At 42.3% G+C, this 25033-nt stretch overlaps 1 protein-coding gene across 3 annotated transcripts in view; it reads left to right on the top strand.

The window, feature by feature from the left end:
- Positions 1-315: 315 nt before the first annotated feature.
- The window catches only part of RCOR1 (REST corepressor 1), a 124040-nt gene continuing 99322 nt past the window's right edge, over positions 316-25033 (top strand). The window contains exons 1-2 of one of the 3 annotated variants that reach the window (XM_027570542.2): positions 316-837; positions 912-971. In XM_027570542.2, coding sequence (XP_027426343.1) covers positions 534-837; positions 912-971 — 364 coding nt within the window. In that variant the 5' untranslated portion in view covers positions 316-533. The remainder of the gene's footprint in view (positions 838-911; positions 972-25033) is intronic. The other 2 variants (XM_027570541.2, XM_027570540.2) reach the window with 2 other exon arrangements.

Genomic DNA, 25033 nt, shown 5'->3' with positions numbered 1-25033 from the left:
GCGTAGAGAGATTGCAAACCTCAAACCACGTACAGCGGGCGATACGCGTCAACCGAACCTGACCAACGGAAGCCCGGAGCCTCCCCCTCCCCGCGCTCCCGCCCCCGTCCCTTGGACAGACGGGAGTGCCGAGCCAACCGCGCGGCCGCTCGCTGTCCGAATCCCACAGCAGCCAATGGGATCCCGTGGGGGGCGGAGCCAGCCCGCTTCGGGTTGGGCTGCGCGCGGCTTTCCCCCCGTCTCGCCCCAGGCCCCGCCCCCCCCGCCCGCTCGCGGCTCCCGGAGTAGTTAGTGCCAGTGAAGTGCGGGCGGCGATGAGAGCGAAAGTTGCGCTCGGCTCGGCGCTGGGGGCTTGAAGCGGCGCCGCTCTCCGCCCGCCAGGCCACCCCCAGCCCCGACTCGCGCCCGCCGGCTTCCACCGCGCCCGCCCAGCCCCGCGCCCGCCCGCGCTCCCTCCCCCCCCCCCAGGCCCGGCGCCCCCTCCCCAGGAGCCGCGGGGCCCCGCCACTTTCGCCCGGCCCCGGCCCCCGCCGATGCCGGCCATGGTGGAGAAGGGCCCCGAGGTCTCAGGGAAGCGGAGAGGGAGGAACAACGCGGCTAGCGCGGCCGCCTCGGCCGCTGCCGCCTCGGCCGCCTCCGCTTCGGCCGCCTCCGCCTCCGCCTCCGCCTCGGCCGCCGCCGCCGCCGCCTCCGCCTCCGCCTCGGCCGCCGCCTCGGCCGCCGCCGCCCCCAATAATGGGCAGAATAAAAGTTTGGCGGCGGCGGCGCCCAATGGTAACAGCAGCAGCAACTCCTGGGAGGAAGGCAGCTCGGGCTCGTCCAGCGACGAGGAGCACGGTAGGTGGCAGCCGCCCCGCGCCGCCCCCGCGCCCGCCCGCCCGCGCTGACCGCCGTGCTCTGCTTCCCCGCAGGTGGCGGCGGCATGCGGGTCGGACCCCAGTACCAGGCGGTGGTGCCCGACTTCGACCCCGGTGAGTAGCGGCCCGGCGCCCCGCGACCCGAGGGGGCGGGGGCCCTCGGACAACTTTTCTTTTTGTGTGTGTTCGCCCTGCAGTCCGCGGGGAGAACAGCAGGGCGAGAACCAGGAGGGAAACACACACCCGAGCGTGGTCCGCCCGCGCGCCTCGGCATCCCGGGGAGGGAGGCCCAAGCCGCCCGGGGTCGGGTCGCTGCCGCGGGCCCGCTGAGCCCCCGGGGAGGGGGGGGGGGCGGCGTCGGCGCGGCCGCACCTGGCCTGGAGGCTCCCGCGGGCCCGGGCTGCCGGGCCGGCTGCTCCCTGGCCGGGGGGTCGCGGTGGCAGCGCCGGAGAGTTAGCGTGCTGCGAGCGCCCTGGACTTGGGACGTCCTCGCACCCGTCTCTGTCCTGCCAAATGTCGCAGCGCTTGCCCTTCCCTCCTCCTGCCGGCCCCCCGGGCTTCTGCTCGCCCCCGACTCCCCTCCCAGCCCGAGGGGGAGTAGAAAAGCGACCCCCCCAAAATCAGTTAAGAAGTGTGCTTCCCAGAGGGCGCCTGCCTGGGGAAGAGAGGCTTGCTCGTGGCAGTTTGATTTTAGGACCTATTTGTAAATGTCCGTGTGTTTCCTTTTTTGTTTTGTTTTGTTTTCCTTGAAGGAAGGGGTTGTGAAAGAATAGAACCTTCAGAGGCTTTAGCCTAAGGAATGATTTCCACCTCCGAGAAATCCCTACAGCCTAGAATGGAACATTTACTTTCCTTGCTGCTAGTCTGCGTGGAAGCAAATTTAAAGTGGTACCAGAAAAAAATCTAATCAGACAAAGGAATTCGTCAGATTTTAATGCGTGAGACTCTAGCCGGTCTCCGTAGGAGACTGTTCTTTAAAGATTGTTGGCATAGAAGATGTTTGAAAGGATACGGGTTTTATTTCAGAAATAAAATTCAAAAGAGAATTCTGCAGAACTGGAGTTGTTAACAGGCTTTCTGGTTGGAGGGCTTTGGAGCTGGAAGGTATCTATGTGGGTTATACCACTAGTTTATTTGAGAAAATAAATGCATAAATGCTTTTCCTTGGAAACAAGACTGCAGAAAATTGCAAGGATCTAGTCCTTGAAAAAGGAGATTGCTCTTAAGCTGTTATTAAGGTACTAAACTCTGGGTGTTCTTTGAAGTGAAAATACACAGGGATCCCTGAGTGAGCTTTGGGGCACTCTGGAAATAAATGACCTTGCCCATATTGGCCTTCTAAATTTTAGTCTGTTGATTTAGATCTCTTAAATTTATGTAGTATAATACCCAGGTTTGTGTTCCTTTTAAATTTGTGTTGGTCTTTTTGATAGTTTCCCCTTCCCCCACATCTTCCTTTTTCGGTAGAGACTTCTCGTTTGCCGGAGTGACAGGATAGGAGCCGGAGACCAGGCTTTCTCTCTCGTATGCGTGCCTTCTCCGTTCCCGGGTTGGCCACCAGGGGAAGCATACTGTTTTTTGGTTACAGTTGACCCTATCTTCATTTTGTAGGTCAAGTACATCTTTGTTTTAATGTACAGAACATAAAGCAAAGGTTGTCACCAAGTTTCCCACACATATTAAAAAAAAAAAACCAACTTGCATAGATCTTTTAGTTTTGGTAAGTTGGTCGATTTTTAGTACGTTTTAGTTAACGTTAATTTCGAAAGCTTTACTTAAATACTTTGGATGTGACGAAGGAAAAGGGCGTATTTGATGGCAGCGACAGGAATTAGATTTCTGACGTTCTTCTAAATATGGACGTCTACCTCTGCATTGTTAGTAATGACTTATTTGGGTTTGTTCTCTTGGAAACAGCAGATGTAGTAGGAACATATTTTGAGCTGCCCTTGTATTTTTGATGGAATAGATACAACCGTAAAAATACTAGAGAGCTGCCATTCTAAAAAGTAAAACATCGTAAATGTTTTGCATAGTCTTACTGCCAGTTGATTGGGGTTTGGTACTAATATTTATAAGTTTCCTGTTTTGTGTTGTTTTAATCTGGAAAGGAATCTAACCGATAGATAATTTTAAGCCCCGTTTTGCCAGTTTGAGCAGTGGGACACATTCATAGGTATGTCTGAAAATTGTGGGAACTCATTGTTTCCTAGTGGTTTTTTTTTTATTTTTTCTAGGTGTGCTCTTATATAGAACTTAACATCTGAGGGAGAGGAGACTTCCATTTCGGAACGGAAATGGTACAGCATGTTTGATTCATGGCGAGAAAAATTTTTTTTGGGTCTTTAGGCTGAAAGGTTCTTTCTTTGAGGACAGGTTATAGGAATGATACGGGACTTGAAATTGCGATGGTTAGTGCTTCTTGCTTCTCCCGGCCTGAGGTTTGAATGCATTTTTTTTTTTTTAAGCCAGAATTTGAACACGTGAATGCGAAACTCCTCAGGAAGCCTTTTTTCCTTTCTTTTTTCAAAAAAACATCTCTGGTAAAGATGTGTGACTGGAAGAAGTTGATTTTAATTTTTTTTAAAGTCAGATTTTATTTATCCTTGGGATCCCCACTTGACCTTATTTAGCTTTAAAAGCAAAGGGTTGAAGCTAGGAACACCTGACATTCCCTGTATAGTCCAAGGAAGATCCACTTCTGTCATTCCTTACAGATAGTGAATGAAATGGGTGGAGCACTGTAACCCTAAAATGCTGATTCAGTTCTTCTAATCAGATGAAGACCCAGACTAGATTTGTGGACTGTGGTGTAACTTGGCAATTAAAACGATAGGAAAAGTTTTATCAATTAGTTTTAAAAACAAAGACCAGAATGTAGTTCTACATCTTTAACTTAGGCTTTGTTCCCAGGTGTGGTGTCCAGACTGTCTTTCCACACCCCATGCTGTAGCGTATGCTGAGTTGTCATTGGTTTCTTTCAGAATTTAGTAATCATAGAATAGAGTAAGAGGGAGGAATGCTTATTTTGTCCTACCTCCGTTTTAGTTATTTCCTGCACTTGCAAAGCATAATTTAATTTGAAATGAGTAGTGTTTTTCTATATAAAGATGTGAATGTTTCCATGATCTTACCAGTAAGCATGCAAAGGAAGGAATTATAGTCTATATACATAGATAGATACCTTTATATTTTTATAGCCTATATATTTCTATCATTGTTTGGTACTCTTCCTCTTTGTTGTCTTCTAGCTGGAGAAACACAGTGACAGGATGTTAAGGTTGACTCAAGTTCTTTGTTTTCTGAAGCATGGGTTATTATGTCAACTTTTATCTTGGGTTGGTTTTCAGTATCACAGTTTACTGATACTAAAATTGAGACTTACAGAAGAGGAAATTGTTAATGGTAAATATCTTTGAGATAATGGTCCTTTAAAAAAGCAACCTATATTTGGAACATTGAATCCAGCTTAATGAGATTTGAAAATTTGGGTTGTCATTGACTCAACTGTCACTTCAGAGTTGATTTCTATTAGTAAAATGTGTTCTGCTTTAATGTGGAATAATTTTACTAAACAGAGGGTCTTGACCTGCTTTTCATTTCTTTTTACTGGTGGTTCTGTGTTCCTCTTTGAACACATTTTCTATGCTTCAGTTTCATTGTAAAAATAAATTTTATGAATACTCTAAAATTGGTAAGTTATGGTGAATGTTTTATGATTTAAACACACTTTGAGGCCGTGTTCACCCAACCATGAGAGGTTAGGGTAATGATAAATCAGGTGAGATCAACTTTGTCAAGTAGTGTGGTAAGGAGACACTTAGAACTGGTTGTCTGGAGATTGAATGCCCTAGCTCTGTGACTAAGCAGGTGCTAAAGGTGGAGCTGGTCATTTTATTTCCAGAAACCTCAGTTTCCTCTGCCATAAATCAGGGGTTGTTTGCATCACTAATAGTCCATGATTATGTCAGTTATAGTCCTCTTTGTAATGTTTTTTTTTTAAGATATTTATTTGAAAGAGAGAGAGCACAAGTGCAAGAGCGGGGGGAGGGGCAGAGGGGGAGGGAGAGAAGGCGACTGCCCGCTGAGCGTGGAGCCCAAGGACCCTGAGATCACTACCTGAGCCAAAACCAACAGTTGGAGCCTTAACTGACTGTGCCACCCAGGTGTCCCCTTCTTTGTAATTTCATGTTTCTTTCAGAAGCAGTGTAGAGTAGATTGAGAGAGCCTGGGCTCTGAAAATCCTCAAACTTGGATTGGGGTCCTGGCAGTGCCTCCTGCCAGCTGTGTGTGTTGCAAATTACTTCCCTTTTGTCTTCATCTGTAAAACAGATAATAGAATATCTTAATTTATACATGTAAAATGCCTAGCACAGTGCCTGGCACACAGAGTCCTAAGTAAACATTTTCTGCTCTCCTTATTCTGATTATCATCCATGTAATTTAAGTTGCCAAATAGTGGTCCTTGCGTCACCTGCTTTACTCATAGGGAAGACTGGATTATAATGAAGCCGTTGATTTGAACATAAGTCATGCCCTGAGATATTTGAAGATGATTGCTCTTAGGTCACATGAACTTGCTACAGTTTAGTTATATACCCTTTCCCGGAAGATGGAGGAGTCCAAAACCTTATGTAGCAGAAAAGAATACTGAGGACCAGAGAGCATAGGTAAATCTCTTTAGATCAAGTTTCTAGATAGTGTAAAGACACCTTGAGTCCCTCCCTGGGCCAGGGGAGGTACACATTAACTAGGTTCTGAGTCAGGGAGTTTTTGCTCTAAACTTTGAGGTTCTTGTCTTTGAGAGTTAATGCTTTCAAGGTGGGGCTCTACCACAGTACTCCCTTCCACGGATGGTGACTGTGATTCAGAGGTTAGCTGGTTGAGACTGACCAGAACATAGTTGTTTTAAAAATCAGTGTTAAGGGGCGCCTGGGTATCTCAGTCGGTTAAGCATCTGACTTTGGCTCGAGACATGATTTCATGGTCTTGGGATTGAGTGCCCACAGCGGGCTCCCTGCTCGTGCTCTCTTTCTCTCAAGTAAATAAAATCTTAAAAAAATAAAATAAAATCGGGCGCCTGGGTGGCTCAGTTGTTAAGCGTCTGCCTTTGGCTCAGGTCATGATCCCAGGGTCCTGGGATGGAGCCCCGCATCGGGCTCCCTGCTCGGAGGGAAGCCTGCTTCTCCCTCTGCCACTCCCCCTGCTTGTGTTCCTGCTCTCGCTATCTCTCTCTCTGTGTCAAATGAATAAATAAAATATTAAAAAATATATATATAAAATCAAATCAAATCAGTGTTAACTTGTACCGTAGAAATTTAGGGTTTTAGAAAGTCATTTTCCTTGGTATTATAAGGTTCTGTGGGGCAGTTCAGTTGAAAAACATCTTAAATCTTTGGAGATGAAACATCAAAGTTCTATCCAAGTTACTGTATTTTCTCCTAGGTTGTCTTTTTATATTTTCTTCTCTGATACATAGATTGTTGTAATCAATTTATGGTTTAGCCCTCACTTTTTTCTGAATCTTTCTTCAGAGGTTCCGTGCATCATGTAAAAAGAAATAGGCTTCTATATGTCCCCTACTCTAATGGAAAACAGTGATCTTTGCTAAGGTGTGTGTAAGTTTGTATTTATATTAAAAACAGAACTTGAAATCACTTTGTGGGAGAGGAAATCTGTAGCAATGTAGTAGAAGTCTGAATAATGGTAGAGATTGGGGATTGAATACTGATTCAGTGATTTGGAAGGAGTTAATTCTTCCCGCAGCTTTAAATAGCAATTGTCGAGAAAGTATTTGTGACCCTAGAAATGATAGGGTTATAGTTGCAATATAACAGTTTCTTCTGTTTTGTGTTTTGAATGTTTTATTAATACATTGTATCTAATGTCTAGTTGAGTTTCGTTGTTTCTGTGTTGATTTTTATTATTTATGTATTTTTTTAAAGATTTTATTTTTTGACTTATTTTTAGATTATTTATTTATTTGACAGAGAGAGAGAGACAGTGAGAGAGGGAACACAAGCAGGGGGAGTGGGAGAGGGAGAAGCAGGCTTCCTGCTGAGCAGGGAGCCCGATGTGGGGCTCAATCCCAGGACCCTGGGAACATGACCCGAGCCGAAGGCAGCAGCTTAACTAACTGAGCCACTCCGGCGCCCCCGCCCCCAGAGATTTTATTTTTAAGTAATCTCTATATCCAACATGGGGCTCGAACTTAAAACGTGGAGGTCAGGAGTCACATGCCCCACAGGTGAGCCAGCCAGCCCCCCCTTCCCCCTTGTCGATTTTTTTTTTAAAGTTGGTTTAAGGTGATAGTGTTCTTCCAAAATGTTTGAGAGAAATATTTTAGAATGACATTAAAATGTCATTTATTTTTAAGATTTATTTGAGAGAGCGAGCGAGTGTGCATGCGTGCCCGAAGGGAGAGTGGGGGCTTGGGGCATGGGGAGAGGGAGAAGCAGACTCCCCGCTGAACAGGGAGCCCAAAGTGGGGCTCAGTTCCAGGACCCCAAGATCATGACCTGCCAGGCGCCCCCCAGGCTCCCCTTAACATCTCATTTAAATGACATTTTAATGGAGTACCTGGGTGACCCCTCCCCGCTGCTCACACATGCGTCCGTGCTCGCTCTCTCAAATAAATAAAATCTAAAAAAAAAAATAATAATAAATGAGGGATGGCTGAGTGGCTCAGTTGGTCAGGTGTCTGCCTTCGGCTCAGGTCATGATCCCAGGGTCCTGGGATCGAGCCCCACATTGAGCTCCACGTTGAGCTCCTCCCTCTCCCTCTGCTGCCGCTCCCCCTGCTTGTGCTGTCTTTCTCTCTCTCTCTCTGATAAATAAATAAATAAGATGTTAACAGCCCTAAAACTCCTATTTTTTCAAATTCGTCAAATTTTTAAAAGATGTGGATCTTAATGAAAATTGAACACTAGACATAATTTTTGAAGTTTCTAATTTTTCCTCCCTCAAAGTAATGAGTGAAAATTGTAATGCCCGTCTAATCCAACCTTCCTATGTCCTAGATGAGGAAAGAAAGAGATAAAATGACTTATGTTTGTCTGTCTTTCAATATCTAATCACTGAAAATGTCACAAGGTTCATTTGAGGCCATATGAGGCCAAATTTCAAACTTGGATTATCTTAGATGTTGTAGAGTCTTGTTACTGGGTACAGTAATTGGGAACAGTAATGTGTGTTCAAAATTTTGGATCAAGACATAAGAGTTTAAAAATTTTTCAAATTGAAGTGACTGGATAGTTATGCATATTTTGATCTTTGTGTGTTACCATTGGTTAGGATAGAATTGTAATCATAGCGTTATTTAAAAAAAAAGTAAACATTCAGATAAAACAGCAAGTAATACATGTACCCACCACTGTGATTAATACTTAATATTAGACTGTATTTGTGTCATGTGCAGCTGAAGGCTAATTCTCTCACTTCCTACACTAATTTGGAGTTGATTTATGTTTTTCCTGTGATAGTTCATTTGCATCCTCTTAGAAGCAGATGCCAAGACAGGATTAGATGTGCAAGAGATTCATAGGGGTAAATGCCTGTGAAGGATAAAGAGAGGATGGTTAGGTGGCAAAAGCCTTCAAACTGGATGTCAGCGTGACACCCCTGAAGGAAAACAGAAGGCAGGATGATTTGTGGTTGGATCCAGGAGCCTAAGGTTGGAGTGCAGCTTGGAGAAAGTCTGAGCCAGAGCAGATTGTTTGTTAGAGGAGTCCATTGGGCAGGAATGGCCCTGCTCTAGAATGCTTGCTGTGTTCAATCATTGGCCTGGCACTGGTATGAATGCTGCAGTGGATCCCAAAGGTGCCAGGCGGATGGGACTGCCAGCTAATTAAACATCTCTCAGCACTTTCTCTCTTGAAGGGAAATCTGAGTGCCATGCTCTCAAGGCCTTCAGAATTCCCATGCATGTTTTTGTATTTTAATACATACTTATGTCTGATAAACAGTATGTTTTGTTATGTCAGAATCCTTTTGTAAATGAAATTATTTTGTATATTCATTTGCTTTGATGCTTTCCAAACGAATACACGTCCACTAACAAGGCACATGAGTTCCATTTCACCCAGTCTTCACTATACTGTCAGATTTATTAACTTTCTGCAGTGCTATCCTTTTGTGGTTCATGTTGGCATTTTTCTTTTCTTTTCTTTTTTTTTTTTTAAGATTTTATTTGAGAGAGAGAGAGAGAGTACATGAGCACACAAGTAGGGGGGTGGGCAGAGGGAGATGAAGCTGACTCCCTGCTGAGCAGGGAGCCCCAGGTAGGGCTCGATCCTAGGACCCTTGAGATCATGACCTGAGCCTAAGGCAGACGGTTAACCGACTGAGTCACCCAGGCATTCCTGTTGTCATTTTTCTAATTACTGGTGAGGTTAAATGTTTTTTTATATGTTTTTTTGACTACTTGGATTCCTCCTATGAATATGCCTTTTGTTGGGGCACCTGGGTGGCTCAGTTGTTAAGCGTCTGCCTTCAGCTCAGGTCATGATCCTAGGGTCCTGGGATCGAGCCCCGCATCGGGCTCCCTGCTTGGCGGGAAGCCTGCTTCTCCCTCTCCCACTCCCCCCGCTTGTGTTCCTGCTCTCACTGTCTCTCACTCTGTCAAATAAATAAATAAAATCTTAAAAAAAAAATAAAGAATTTGCCTTTTGCTGTTTTTCTGTAGGGTGTTGGTCTTACTGATTTGTGTGAGTTCTTTATGTCTAATTTGGCTATAATCCTTTGTTAGGGTTGCATATATAGAGTTTTTGTTTTCTCTGTAGTATGGGGGGGTATTAATTGCGTTTCTTTGGTTAGGAAGGAATAAAAATAATATCCCTGAATGGACATATTTCTGCTTAAAGCCTGGCCTTGGATTGTAGCCCCTGTAATATTTATCACCAGGATCCTTGATTTGTAAGATGAATATTACTGAGAACTGACATCTTTTTTTGTTTTGTTTCGGTGTTAGTCATTTCGGCATACTAAACTATTAACTGATTGGCCCACATTACAGTGCCAGATGACTTGGAAAGCTCTGATTTAATTTCTGTCCAGCATGTAGTTAAAGCAGCAGCATGTTAAAGTTAATGGCTTCAGTTCCTGTAATGGTTGGTTAGTTTCTTGCAAATGGTTAAGGTGCTTAAATTCATCTATCTTTCTGATGGATTTGCCACTGATTATAAGGGAATGGGTGAGTGTGTGGATGGGGAGGTAAAACTTGTCATCACTAACAAAACCTTCAAAGGAATGATTTATCAATGCCAGGTCAAGGTGTGCTTACTGTGTTCCAATCTGGTTTGAATACTTTGTATCTCTTAAATAATTTAACACACAATCACAACAATCACATAAGGTAAAGTTGTTATCCCCGTTTTCCAGATGAGGAAACAAAGGCTTACTGTTCTGGTTTAACCTAATAACTTGCCCAAGGTTATTTCATTCTAAGATGCCATTAGTTGTAAGATGTGCCATCATTTTATATATCACCAAGAAAGGAAAAACTGCCAAGGTACCATTAACTGTTAAGTTGCAGTTAGATTTCAATCTAGTATATTTTAGGGAGAGTCAGCCAGAAATCCTCTTGAAGAAAAAACTTACATAGGAGTAGTGCTTTATTGGATCAGTTAATTGATTAGTTGTTTCCATGTGCTCTCAGGTGTTCTGAAGTTATAGGTTTAGGATTACCAGAGTCCGCTTCATGTCATGTCCAGTTATATTCCTCTTCTTTCTGGCAGTGAAGACCCAGATTGGTTTGGTTGATGGGCACAAATTGGAGTGAGTTGTTTTACTCCTCTATGTTGAAATAGTCTTCTTCAGAGCTTAAAACATAATTGTAAGTTTTTTTGAGGGGAGCGATTTCTTACGATTGTATGATTTAAGGTTATGATGGATAGTGTTATGTTGGTTACCCTTTAGTTTAACAAATATGAATATAATATTTAAATATTGCTTATCCCCTCCTCCTGTCCGTTTTTCTGCAGGTTCACGTTGAACTTGAGCTGTGGTGTGAATTTAAGAACCATGCCTTGAATAAGGTGTGAAATGATAAAATATCTGAGAGAGTAATTTATTTTAAGTAATTAATTTTTGACAGAGTAGTTTTTAAAAACCCTTGATTTCACCTCTACCAGCTGTCTGATTAGTATTGTTCAGCAACTAATTTCCCTTTCTTGCATATTTTCCCCATCCTCCCTCCCCTCCTCAAGCCCCCCCCCCACCAAACTAACCCTGCCCCCCATTCCAAAGTATATATTTCTTGGTGTTATTAGTTAATTTTGTTCTATTTTTCAGAGACCAGAGTATAAAGAAAATTGCAAGCCTTTTTCTGATGGACTCAGATGTGAGCCATGCCATGTTTGATTTTATCATAGTGTAATTTAAGGACCAAATTACCGAAGGACTAATTGTTCTCTGCCCAGAACCTCAGGGCTTCCTTTGTACTTAAATTGAGGTTACTTAAGTAGTCTTTGCTCCTAAAGTTTGGCTATGGTATCCTTTTCCAGTTTCATCTACTGGCCCAGAAACACTGCCTGATGGCCTTTGTCTGAAAAGGTTAATTAAAATTTTGAGGTTAGCTAAACATTAATATTTACCTGAATTTAGGGCATTTCTATTGTTTTACACACACATACACATGCACTCTCTCTCACTTAAGGTCACGTTCCTTCTTTACCTCTAGTGGCATGGAAGCTTTTGGACTTGGGGCTTGTTCTGCTTTCAAATTTAGCGTGGACAGAGGGAGACCAGGATGGTAGAAAGAGTAGAATAAGTGACTAGTGTGGTCTTAGTGCTGTCACGTTTCCTGGGAGCTAGGGGTGCCATACACTTCTGCTTTTATAGAGTGCAGTAGTATAGTGTTTTGAGTCACCAATTCAGGTTTAAATATTTTGAGGCTCATTTGCTAACTTGTCAGAGCTGAGTGTGGTTCTGAGCCATGTGCTTGGTTTGGCTGCCTTTCCTTGAATAGGCGTTTTGTAATGGACATTTAATAAGTAAGCATCAAGTTCAACTATTTAAGAAGTGAAAACCCAAGGAAAAATGAACTTTTAAATTGCTGGTAAAAACTGATTTTCCCCATTTTCTGTGCTTTCTCACGGTGAATTTGTATAAATTAGAGATGCACATCTTGCTTAGATATATTAAAATTTTTTTTCTCAAGGTGAGAGTCACGTAACATAAAATTAACCATTTTAAAGTGAACAATTTATTCGCATTTGGTACATTCATTAGTACATTGTGCAGCCACCACCCTGTCTGGTTCCAAAACATTTTCCTCCCCCTAAAAGGAAATCTTCTCCCCATGAGGTGGTTACTTCCCACGCCCCACTGTCCAAGCCCCCAGTACATTGCTGACAGTATACAGAGAGTCCATGAGACATGACAGTGGGGTCGCCTAATCCCTCCTGGGGTGGAGGGTAGGGGAATTGAAGGAACCAGGAAGTTTTAGGTGATACGATCCTTTGAGCCAAGCTTTAAAAAATAGTTTTTCAGGGGCTCTTTGGAGCACGTGACTCTTGATCTCAGGGTTGTGAGTTCGGGCCCCACGTCAGGCGTAGAACCTACTTAAAAAAAAGAGCTCTTCAGTATTTATGATTTTATGGTGCTTATTTTAAAATCAATATATATAAGCTATAAATTTAAAAAATTATTTTGAAAATTCTAATCTTAAAAATTTCAATCCAGATTTTCTTTTTGTCTTGAGCTGTGTTGTCCAATAATGTAGCCACTACTATATAAAAGTAATTTAAATTTAAATTTATTAAAATTAAATAAAGGGCTTCTGGCCAGCTCTGTCAGTAAAACATGTGACTCTTGATCTCAGGGTCATGAGTTCCAGCCTCACATTGGGTGTAGAGATTCTTTAAAACAAAACTAAACAAAAAATTCATTTCTGTCACACTAGCCACATTTCAAGTGCTCTATATTCCTATGAGGTTACTGGTTACCATATTGGACAGTGCAGAACAGAACGTTTCTGTTATACCAGAAAGTTCTGTGGGACAGCACTGATCTAGAGATTCTGATGACTTGCAAGTTTTCTTGTTTTCAATTTTTATAATTAGTTCAGAAGTTTTGCCTCTTTAATCAAGGTGTGTGGTGAAATGGGATTTTGGAGCAACTGCTAAATATTATGATGGCTGTGTACTGAAGTCTTCTAGTGGGGTATTTGTTTAAATAGTGCTATTAAGGTATTCATAATGAGGCTTCTTGAAAGCAAGTAGAAATGGAAAGCTTAGGAGAGCTTTGTTTTTTGAGGTGGTTATTTAGTACCTAATTAAACCAGAACAATGATTAAGATGTCTGGCTATATTGAAGATAAATGTAGGACTTAAAAACTCGACAGTATGAAGTCTCAGCCTTGACTTCAAAGGTTAGGTTTCTGAAAACAGCCTTATTCAGGTATAATTGACAGACTGCGTATTTAAAGTGTACAGTTAGACGTATGATAGGCTGAAGTCACACTGCTTACTGATGCTATGGTTAATCTTTTTTTGTTTCATTTTGAATACTTTCTATTGCTCTGTCTTTAAGTTTACTATTCATTTGCAATGTATAATTTGCCCTCAATCCTGTTTTTCATCTCAGACATTATAGGTTTCATACCTAGAAGTTTGACTTGGGTCTTTGTAAAAAAATATGTTTCGTTGGGCCCCTGGGTGGCTCAGTCGGTTGGGTGTCCTACTGTGGATTTTGGCTCAGGTCGTGGTCTCAGGGTCGTGGGATTGGGCCCTGTGTCAGGCTCCTTACGCAGTGTGGAGTCTGCTTGTCCCTCTCCCCGCTTACACTCTCCCTCTCTGTAAAATAAGTAAATAAGTAAAATCTCAAAAAGTTTATATAAAAATGTTATATATTTCTTTTTTTAAAAAAGATTTTATTTTGAGAGAGAGCACTGGGGAGAGGGGCAGAGGGAGAGGGAGAGAGAGAATCTCAAGGCGACCGTCACAGTGGGCGTGGAGCCTGACATGGGGCTTGATCTCAGAATCCTGAGAGCGTGACCTGAGCCGAAATCAAGAGGATGCTTAACTGACTGAGCCACCCCTGTATATATATATTTCATGTCTCTACTTAGCATAGTCAGTCTTTCCTTTAATATCTTAGACACATTGAAATACAGTTACAATTGTTTTTAATGCTTTTGTCTACTAATTCTATCATCTGCGTCATTTCTGGGTTGGTTTTGATTGATTTTTCTCCTCATTATGGGTTGCCTTTTCTTCTTTGCTTGTCTGGTAGTTTTTGTTTGGATGCCAGACATTATGAATTTTACTTTGATGGATGCTGGATATTTTTGTATTCCTGTAAATATTCTTGAGCTTTTTTTTCTGGGACATGGTTAAGTTCCTTAGAAATAGCCTGTTCATTTCAGACCATTTAAATTTTAAGCTTTGGTAGGCAGCGTCGGGGCAGCATTTCATCTGGGCTGATTATTTCCCACTACGGAGTCAAAACTCTTCTGAGTAGTCTACCTGGTAGTCCATGAATTTTGAGGTTTTCTACTCTGGCTGTTGGGAACAGGCAGTCTTCTTGGCCCTATGTGGGCTTCGTGGATTGTTCCCTTTTATTGTTTTGGGTGGTTCTTCATCCAGAAACCTCAAGTATTTTCTTCATAAGGATGTGCTAATGTGCTCCTCAGTACTCTTCTGAATACTCAGGAGGGACCCTCTGCAGATCTCTGGCATCCCAGTTCTGTGCAGCATCCAGCTCTCTCTCCTGATATTCTTCGCTACAAACTGCCTTGGTTTCTTGAACTCAACTTGTTCCCTCAACCTAGAAAGAGTTTCCCTGAGTCCCCATCCCCATGCTGTCAGGTGGAAACTCTCTTCAGGCAATAAACTGGGGCAGTTGTAGGATTTACTTCGTTTCTCATCTCTCAGGGCTCACTGTACTTTGTTGCTTGGCGTCCAGTGTCTTGAAAACTGTTGCTTCATATAGTTGTCCAGGTTTTAGTTGCTTGAGACAACAGGGTAAATCTGGTTCATGTCACTCCACCTTGGCTGGAAGCAAAAGGCCAAAAATTTTATTTTTTCTAGATTTTATTTTATTTCTGTTTATTTATTTGACAGAGAGAGACACAGCGAGAGAAGGAACACAAGCAAGGGGAGTGGGAGAGGGAGAAGCAGGCTTCCCGCCGAGCAGGGAGCCCGATGTGGGGCTCGATCCCAGGACCCTGGGACCATGATCTGAGCCAAAGGCAGACGCTTAACAACTGAGCCACCCAGGTGCCCCCCGTTTTTTTTTTTAATTTTTTATTTTTTTTAAGATTTTATTTATTTATTTGACAGAGAGAGAGACAGCGAGAGGGGGAACACAAGCAGGGGGAGGGGGAGAGGGAAAAGCAGGCTTCCTGCCGAGCAGGGAGCCAGATGTGGGGCTCGATCCCAGGACCCTGAGATCATGACCTGAGCCGAAGGCAGTCGCTTAACCAACTGAGCCACCCAGGTGCCCCTTTATTTTTTTTAAAGCTAAGCAGAGGGGCACCTGGCTGGCTCAGTTGGAGGAGCCTACAACTCTTGGTCTTGGGCTCGTGAGTTCAAGCACCACGTTGGATGTAGAGATTGCTTAAGTAAATAAAAGAGGTAAGCAGAGGAATTGGTTATATTCCCCCTCCTATTTTTTAAGTTTTATTTATTTAATTTCTATACCCAATGTGGGGCTCAAACTCACCACTCAGATCAAGAGTCCCATGCTCTCCTGACTGAGCCAGGTTACATTTGCTTTTTGTTAGAAAACATTGATACTTGTTTTATATATTGCTTTTTGCCCCTAACCTGTTTGGTTTCTTCTTGAAGTTGTTAACGGCTTTTAAACTTTCTTTTATTTTTGAAGATTTTTAAATTTATTTGACAGACACAACGAGAGAGGGAACACAAGCAGGGGGAGAGGGAGAAGCAGGCTTCCTGCGGAGCAGGGAGCCCAATGTGGGGCTTGATCCCAGGAGCCTGGGATCATGACCTGAGCCGAAGGCAGATGCTTAATGACTGAGCCACCCAGGTGCCCCGGCTTTTAAACTTTCAAATTTGGGTTTTATGTTCATGAAAACATTCTGTAAATAGAATAATAATGCTTTTAGAAACCATAATGCCGAATTTTGTGTTTTTATATAGCCACTATTCATTTCAGTATTTGTAATAAAGTGCTTCCTCTGATCTACCTGCTCATTGAAACTTGATGATTCTAGCCCACAATTTTCCAAAGGAAGATAGTTTTTTAAAATTCACTGTTCTTTAGAAAGTAAATTATTTAGAACTTAACTACTCCTAATGTATTTTTGAGAAAAGTATGATTTAGGAAATATCTCATTCTTGGACTGTTTTGGACCTCCATCTTGCTGGAATGTAGTAAAATGATATGTGTATTCCTTTTGAAACACAGAATTTTTATTGTTTTCTAGTCATTTTCAGCTGGATGTCTTTGAGATTTTTGAACATCTGGTGCATTCAAATGCCATATATTGATTCTAAACTAAATTTGAGTTTTGTGGGTCAGCTCATGAACTATCATTTTGAGTAGCTGCCTGGTGTTCTGCTTGCTTGGCAGCACGTCAGTTGCCATGGCATTGCCATCTTTGTACAGCATTGTTAATGGTGCCGAGAAGTCGGGGGGTAGGGATGTAGGCCCCTCACCCTGTTAAAAGTAGCTTATAAACTGCAATAGCTGAACTTTATTTAGCTTTGCACATTAAGTTTCTAGGTAATGTTTAAAGAGTTTTATTGCTATAAAAAATTGTAAAGCCACACTTTCTGCCTTATTAAGAACAAGTAGCAGTAGCTACTTGTGAAGTGAAAGTGTTGATACCAGTGATTTGAAGTGTAGGTTCTACGAACTTTCATGCAGTTGAGACAAAGCTAATAATCATTAGGCATTCTAAAAGCATGCAGCTTTTACCTCAGATGTATTCATTGGTTGGCTGTGTTTAACTGTGAAGGGAAAAAAACCAAGAACATGTATAAAATTGGAATTACACTGTGGAAAAGTAAAATGAGATGTAATTAGGTGTTTTTTAGTTTTTAGCTTTTCAGGAACATGGTTATGACCCTTTGGGCACGTCTATTGCCTTGCTTTCACACATTGCACTTTTGTACATGTTTTTAGGAATTCATTATGTGAGAACATGATGGACTCCGTATAATTTTGCTGACCTAAGAACACTAAATTTTTCTCTTAGAGGATATTACACATATAGTTTCCCTAAATATTAGTACCTTGCTTTTTTTTTTTTTTGCTAGTGAAAAATTTAAACGTAGAAAAATCGGATATTAATGAATCCTGTATGTTTAGCAACCGGATTTAATAATTGTATGATTTTTGTCATATTTTGTTAATCAAAAAGAGTTTTTATGGCTGAAGTTTAGTAAATTTGCTTTTAAATGGTATTTGCACATTATAGAATATAATAATTAAGTCTAACCCTATTAGATTAGGGTTGGATATCTACTATTTTCCACAGTCATAAAATGCCTAGTCTGGTATGACAAATGCTGTGTTATAGGGGTGTACCTGTGGTCCGAGAGCCTGTGGGTTGGTGGGACAAGTTGACGTGGTTGAAATGGGGTGTGGAAGGGGAGGCTTTCTTGAGGTGACCCTTAAGGTGGGTCTGGAATGGCAGATGAAGAAACAATGCTCCAGGCTGAGGGAGCTATGTATTTACATAGAGTCTTACGGGTAGAGAGGGCTTGACGTTTTTGAGGAATCATGAGTAGTTTGATATAATTAAAACTCAGGAAGGTAATCAGGAAAGTGTTGGAAGGTGAGACAGGAGAGGTAGATACATATTAATCACAAGGGCCTGTGTGCCAAGCTGAGGAATGTATTTATTAAGATGTAATTCACATACCATAAAATTCACTCTTTAAAACTGTGCAGTTTGGTGGGTTTTCATACAGTCACAGTTGTGCAACCATTACCACCATCTTAATTTCATTTCCATTACCCCAAAAGAAACCCTGTACTTACTAGCAGTCATTCCTATTTGGAATTTATTTTAAATGTTGTTTAAATGATTTTCAACAATCATTAAAGATATGTGTTTTTGGTATGCATAAAAATAATATACTTTCCTTAATGTTTGTATTATGGAAGCAGTAATGTATTTTTGTGAAATAATGCATGGTGTGTTGACCATGCATTTTATTTTTTATTTTATTTTATTTATTTTTAGAGCGGGAGGTAGGGAGGGGGAAAGAATCCCAAGTGGACTCCGCACCCAGCACAGAGCCTGGCTTGGGGCTTGATCCCACAACACTGCGATCATGACCTGAGCCGAAATCAGGAGTCGGACGCTTAACTGACTGAGCCACCCAGGCACCCCTGACGATTCATTTTAAAACCACACTAGTCCGTTGTGGATGAACATTGTTCTTCAGTGTGAGTAACACTGGAGAGTTTTAAGCCAGACAGTGGTGTGAATGTAATTGCAGTTGTGTTGTTGTGTTGAAGAGAGCTTGTAAGAATGGATTCGCTGAAGGTAGAGAATACTAGTCATTCGTTCAGAAACCTTTAAATAAGCGTCTCCTATTTTTCCAGGCACTGTTCTAGGCTCTGTGAACAAACTAGACATTCTCCGCCCTCATGGAATTAAGTTGTAGTGAGGGGAAGGGAATGGGGATAGATTTGAAAGCTCTTAAGCTGTTAGAATAGACTTTGATGGTAGGTTGGATGTGGGGCATAAGGAGGCTACAGTGACTTCTGGATTTCTGGCTTAGGTGACTGCGTGATTGATGATGCCATTCACTGAAATAGGAGCGATCGCGGTTTTGAGATTGAGATGCCTGCACATAGTAATTCAGGCAGCGTTTATTTATTTTATTTTTTTTTAAAGATTTTATTTATTCATGAGAGATAGAGGGAGAGAGAGAGAGAGAAGCAGAGGGAGAAGCAGGCTCCCAAGGAGCAGGGAGCCCGATGCGGGACTCGATCCCGGGACTCCAGGATCATGACCTGAGCCGAAGGCAGTCGCTTAACCAACTGAGCCACCCAGGCGCCCTTATTTACTTATTTGACAGAGAGAGACACAGCAAGAGAGGGAACACAAGCAGGGGACGTGGGAGAGGGAGAAGCAGGCTTCCCGCGGAGCAGGGAGTCTGATGCGGGGCTCGAGCCCAGGACCCTGGGACCATGACCTGAGCCGAAGGCAGACGCTTAACCATCTGAGCCACCCAGGCGCCCTCAGGCAGCATTTATTGAACTGTCATGGACTCTTCTCTCTCTCCTCTAAGTTAGGTCCACCTTGTGTGTCTTCTGTGTGTACCTTGTTACTTACCTTTATTATGGCACTTCTCCATCTTTAGTTGCTAGCCTTTACGTCTTCTCTGCTGCTCATTGAAGGTGGGAACTGCCCATATCGTTTTTGGATCCCTCCTGCAGACCATTTAACTAGCATGCAGTATATAATTCTCACTGCCTCCACTGCTGCTGTCCTCTTGTAAGCCATCTCATCTGAAACTCGAATCACTGCAGTAGCCTTCTGGTAAGGCTCCTGCTTCTGTTTATTAAAACGTAAGTCGGTATGTTTCTCTGCCATTTAAAACCTCACAGTGGCCCACATTTGACAGTGGCCTCATAAGACCACCTTAGTCTGGTCTCGCACTACTACTCTGACTTTATCTCCTTCCCTTCTTTCAGATCTTTGCTCAAATGTTACCATCTCAGTGAGGCCTATCTTGACCTACCTAGCTATCCATCTAGAAGCATATTACCTCTAAAATACGACTTTCAGACAATCTAGCTACATATTGTACGATTCCACCTATATGACAGTTCTGGAAAAGGCAAAACTATGGTGACAGTAAAAAGATCATTGGTTGCTAAGGGGTTAGAGTAGGAGCAGGGAAGATTAAGCAGAGCACAGAGGATATTTAGGGCAGTGAAACCACTCTGTATGATACAGTAATGATGGGTTCATGTCATTATACATCTATCTAAACCCACAGAATGCACACCAAAAGTGAACCCTGAGGTACACTATGAACTTTGTGTGATTACGATGTGTCAGTGTGGGTTCATCTGTCAGTGTCCCACTTGGTGTGTGTTTCGGGGGGAGGATGTTGATAACGGGGGAAGCTCTGCATGTGTGGGAGCAGGGATATGTGGGAAATCTCTGTACTTTGCCAGTTCTGTTGTAAACCTAAAACTGTCCTAGGGAAAGTAGTCTTTAAATATAAAAACAGCAACAACAAAATCTTAACTGCAAATATCACCATTAAATAAAATAAATATTTATTCTTTAGTAGAATTAAATCTCCAGTAAACTATTTTAATTTTTATTTATTTTATTTTTTTTAAAGATCTATTCGTTTATTTGAGAGAGAGTGCGTGCATGCTAATGTAGGGAAAGGGGCAGGAGAGAATCTCAAGCAGACTCCCTGCTGAGCATGGAGCCCAATATGGGCTCATGAGATCATGATGAGATCATGACATGAATTGACACCAAGAGTCAGACGCTTAACCGACTGAGCCACCCAGGCGCCCCTCTCGTAAACTATTTTTAAACAGTTGGTCTGTTTGAATCAGGATTCAGACATGAGCCACATGTTGCATTTTTTAAAAATAGCTTTGTTGAGGTATAATTGACACAGAGTAAACTCATATTTAAAGTGTACAGTTTGATTAGTTTTGACATATATGTACATCTGTGAAGTTATCACCACAATCAAGATACTGATTATATCTATCATTTCCAAAAGTTTCCTAATGCCTCTTTGTAATTCCTCTTACCTGCCACTCCTTCAAGCAACCACTGATCCTCTTTCTGTCATTATTGATCAGTTTGCATTTTCTAGAGTCCTACAGAAATGCAATCTTAAATTATGCACTCGTTTGACTTCTTTCAGCATACTTCTTTTGAGGGTCATCCACATTGTTCCATGTATCAATTGATTATTTTTTTTATTCCCGAGTGGTATTACATTGTATGAATACACTCAATTTTTTTTTAATCCATTCACCTTTTGATGAACATCTGGGTTATTTCCATTGTTTGGCTATGACGAAACTGCTATGAAGATTCGTGTGCAAGTCTTGAGTGAGTATATATTCCCTTTTCTGCTGGCTAAAGTACTCAGGAATGAAATCATATAGTGGTTGTATGTTTGTTAATTTTTTAAGAAACTGCAAAATTTTTCAAAGTGGTTTTACAATTTTATATCCCACCAACAGTGTGTAAGAATTCTAGTTGCTCTACAACCTTGCTAACACTTGGTGTGGTCAGTCTTTTTAATTTTAGACATTTTGACCTAAATGTGGTATCTGATTTTACCTACATTTTTCTAGTGACAGATGATACTGAGTTTTGTTTTTTTATATGCTTATTTGCCATCCCCATCTTCTTTGGTGAAATAACTTCACTTCGCTTTCTCAGCTTCATGGCCTGAGAACTCTCTCAAAGCAGTGTGTTGGGACAGTTGGGAAGCTCATCTCGTTTCCCATCTTCAGGGATCACTGTCCTTTGTCACCTGATGTCCACTGTCTGGAAGACCATTGTTTCATATATTTTGTTTGTTTGTTCTTTAGGATGTTTCAAGGGTGAGGGTCAGTCTGGTCTCTGGTACTCCATCCTGGCCAAAAGCATACACACTCAATTTTAATATATAGATTTTCTGCTTTTTTTTGTTTTCCTTGTAATTTAGTGGTGGAAAAACACTAGATTGTCTGGATGAGTTTCCCTCATGCTGGATCTGCTGATTGTATCCCCTTGCTGTTTTTATCATGTTCTTTGTCCTCTGTATTTTCTGTAAACTTGGTAGTTAGGTTTAGGAGGTTAATTGATTTTTTGATTAAAATTATTTTTGTCAGGAATAATTTACAGGAGCTATTTTGACCATCCTATTTAAAATGGGAACTTCCATTGCACTCCAGGCCCCTCATCTTGCTCTACTATTTCTAATTTTCATAGTACCTTCTAACATGCTGTAAATGTACATACTTGTTTAATGTCTGTTCTAAAATATATACAGACTCCATAGAGTGCCTGGATGACTTATTCGGTTAAACGTCTGCCTTCAGCTCAGGTCATGATCCCTGAGGTCCAGGATCGAGTCCCGCATCGGGCTCCCTGCTCAGCGGGGAATCTCCTTCTTCCTTTCACCCTCCCCCCTCTTGTGCTTTCTCTCTCTCTCAAATAAATGAATAAAATCTTTTAAAAAAATCATAAACTCCATAAAGGCATGGGTTTTTGTTTTGTAACACCCTTGTTTTGTATCTAGATTCCTGTATCCTCAGAGTTTAGAACACCGTTTAGCACATAGTTGGTACAAAATAAAATCTCTTGAATAAGTGAATGAAATACCAAGGCACAGGACTGATAAACTGCCTAGCCTTCACTCCTGTCCACAGAAAAGTAACATTTTCTTTTGTTAGATTAATTGTGCTTAGCAACATTATTAAAAGTAATATAAAATCCTCTGGAATTTGGGCAGTTACAAACTCTAGAGATGGATTTTTTAGGAGGGTTGTGTCACCGGCTCTACTTTGTCCTTTGAGAATAAGCCTCTTTTTGGTAGCTACCAGAGATTGATTGGCTCTTTACAATCCTAGCCCAAATCTAGCAGCCTTTTTCAGCAGAAAGGAAGAGCAGTGCTTTGGTGAGACTGCCCTCTGCCAGCCAAGAGGCTTCACCAGATGTCAGGAGGAAGCCCAGGAGCTTTTGTTGTTCCTGGCAAAATCCTCACACACCCCCTTCCTTCCCTCAGCACACCTAGCTTCTCCATCACTTTCTGCCTTGGGAACATCAGTATTAATCTCATCGTGTGCTTTTTTTTTTTTTAAAGTGATTTCACCCAGCAGGCCAGAATTACTGGGTCAGCCTTCCATTATGTGGACTCCAATCTCCAAGACTCTTACCTACATTGTTTTTTCTGACCCCATCTCCCACCTCTGACCTTCCCTTGAAGTCTTTACACTGAGCCTTCTGAAACTCTGGGTGCATCAGCAGAACCCCCAATCCTCAATTCCTTTGGTGAATTTCCCTTACGTTTTTGTTCTAACAGAAAATTGATTGTCTTCTGATGGCACTGTTTTCCCTGTAGCACTCTCAAGTAGTACTTTCTTCCCCTACATTTCTTGTGTCCCTGGCCCTGGAAGTGGGATGTTCTCCTTGTTCTTTATTGCCAGTTCCATACCATTCTTTTCCCGAAATGAATTCTCACTATGAATATGTCATCAGATTACACTGTTTACTGCTGCTTTTTGCTATCATCTGCCTTTCCACAGACTGCTGGAGGAGTGAACCTTTATCCTTATCTCTGGTAACGCTCCTTCATGCCTGCCTTGTGTAATGTCGGCACAGCTGTGCCCGTTCCTTTTCGTTAGTGTTTGCCTACTATCTCTTCATCTTTGTGCTTTCATCCTTTCTCTGTTCTGATGATTTAGGTATGTCTAAACAGGTTTTTATCTCAATCATAAAAGCAAATCTTTGCTTTTACCTAAAGGCATTTCGTTCCATTTACAGTTGCATTTAAGTATTTACTGATGTGTTTTTGTATTTAGATCTACTGACTCAGAGCTTTCTATTTATTTGACCTGCTTGTTCTGTGTTTCTTTTTTGTTCCTTTGCCCTTCTTTTGCATTGTTTTAGTGTTTATTATTATTCTACTCTCTCCTTAGCTTGGTAGTTATATGCTCTTATTTATTTATTTTTAAGATTTATTTATTTATTTGACAGAGAGACAACAGCGAGAGAGGGAACACAAGCAGGGGGAGTGGGAGAGGGAGAAGCAGACTTCCCGCTGAGCAGGGAGCCCGATGCGGGGCTCGATCCCAGGACCCTGGGATCGTGACCTGAGCCGAAGGCAGGCGCTTAACGACTGAGCCACCCAGGCGCCCCTATATGCTCTTTTTAAAAATACTATTCTCTTAGTGGTTATCCTAGGGGTTACAGATGTTTTTAGTTTTGTTTTCCAATTTTTAAAAATCGTGGTAAAATAAACAATATAAAATTTGTCATATTTAACCATTTTTTAAAAAGTGTACAGTTCAGAGGTATTAAATACATTCATAATGGGCTATACAGTCATCCTTATCCTCCATCTTCAGAACTCTTTTCATCTTATAAAACTGAAACTTTGTTCCTATTACACAGTGACTCTCCATGCACCCCTCCTCCAGCCCCTGTCCACCCCACCATTCTATTTTCTGTCTCTATGATTTTGACTACTCTAAGTATCTTTTTATAAGTGGAGTCATACAGAATTTGTTTTTGGTGACTGGTTTATTTCACTTGTCATAATGCCCTTAAGATTCATCCATGTTGTAGCCCATATCAGAATTTCCTTCCTTTTCAAGGCTGTTTGAAGGATAGTTTTGCAGGATATAGGTTTCTTGATTGACAGTTTTTTCTTTTAGCACTTTGAATGTATTCCACTGTCTTCTGGCCTCTGTACTTTCTGATCAGAAATCTGCTGATTAACTTAAGAATCCTTTATGTGTGTTGAGTCATTTCTCTCGCTACTTTCGAGATTCTGTCTTTGTCCTTGACTTCGGAAAGTTTGATTATAATGTGCTTTGGTGTAGGTCCCTGATTCATCTTACTTGGGGTTTGTTGAGTTTCTTAGATGTTTATAATCATGTCTTTCATCAAATTTGGGAGGTTCTTAGCCATTATTTCTTCGGATACTCTCTCTGCCCCTCTCTCTCTCGTGGGATGCCCACAGTCCATACGTCCGTCCCCTCTCTCTCTCGTGGGATGCCCACAGTCCATACGTCCGTCCCCTCTCTCTCTCATGGGATGCCCACAGTCCATACGTCCGTCCCCTCTCTCTCTCGTGGGATGCCCACAGTCCATACGTCCGTCCCCTCTCTCTCTCGTGGGATGCCCACAGTCCATACGTCCGTCCCCTCTCTCTCTCGTGGGATGCCCACAGTCCATACGTCCGTCCCCTCTCTCTCTCGTGGGATGCCCACAGTCCATACGTCCGTCCCCTCTCTCTCTCGTGGGATGCCCACAGTCCATACGTCCGTCCCCTCTCTCTCTCGTGGGATGCCCACAATCCACACGTCCGTCCCCTCTCTCTCTCGTGGGATGCCCACAGTCCATACGTCCGTCCCCTCTCTCTCTCGTGGGATGCCCACAGTCCATACGTCCGTCCCCTCTCTCTCTCGTGGGATGCCCACAGTCCATACGTCCGTCCCCTCTCTCTCTCGTGGGATGCCCACAGTCCATATGTCCGTCTGTTTGATGGCAT

Source organism: Zalophus californianus, chromosome 6, assembly GCF_009762305.2.
Source record: "Zalophus californianus isolate mZalCal1 chromosome 6, mZalCal1.pri.v2, whole genome shotgun sequence".
Classification (NCBI taxonomy): domain Eukaryota; kingdom Metazoa; phylum Chordata; class Mammalia; order Carnivora; family Otariidae; genus Zalophus; species Zalophus californianus.
This window is presented reverse-complemented; position numbering and strand designations above follow the sequence as displayed.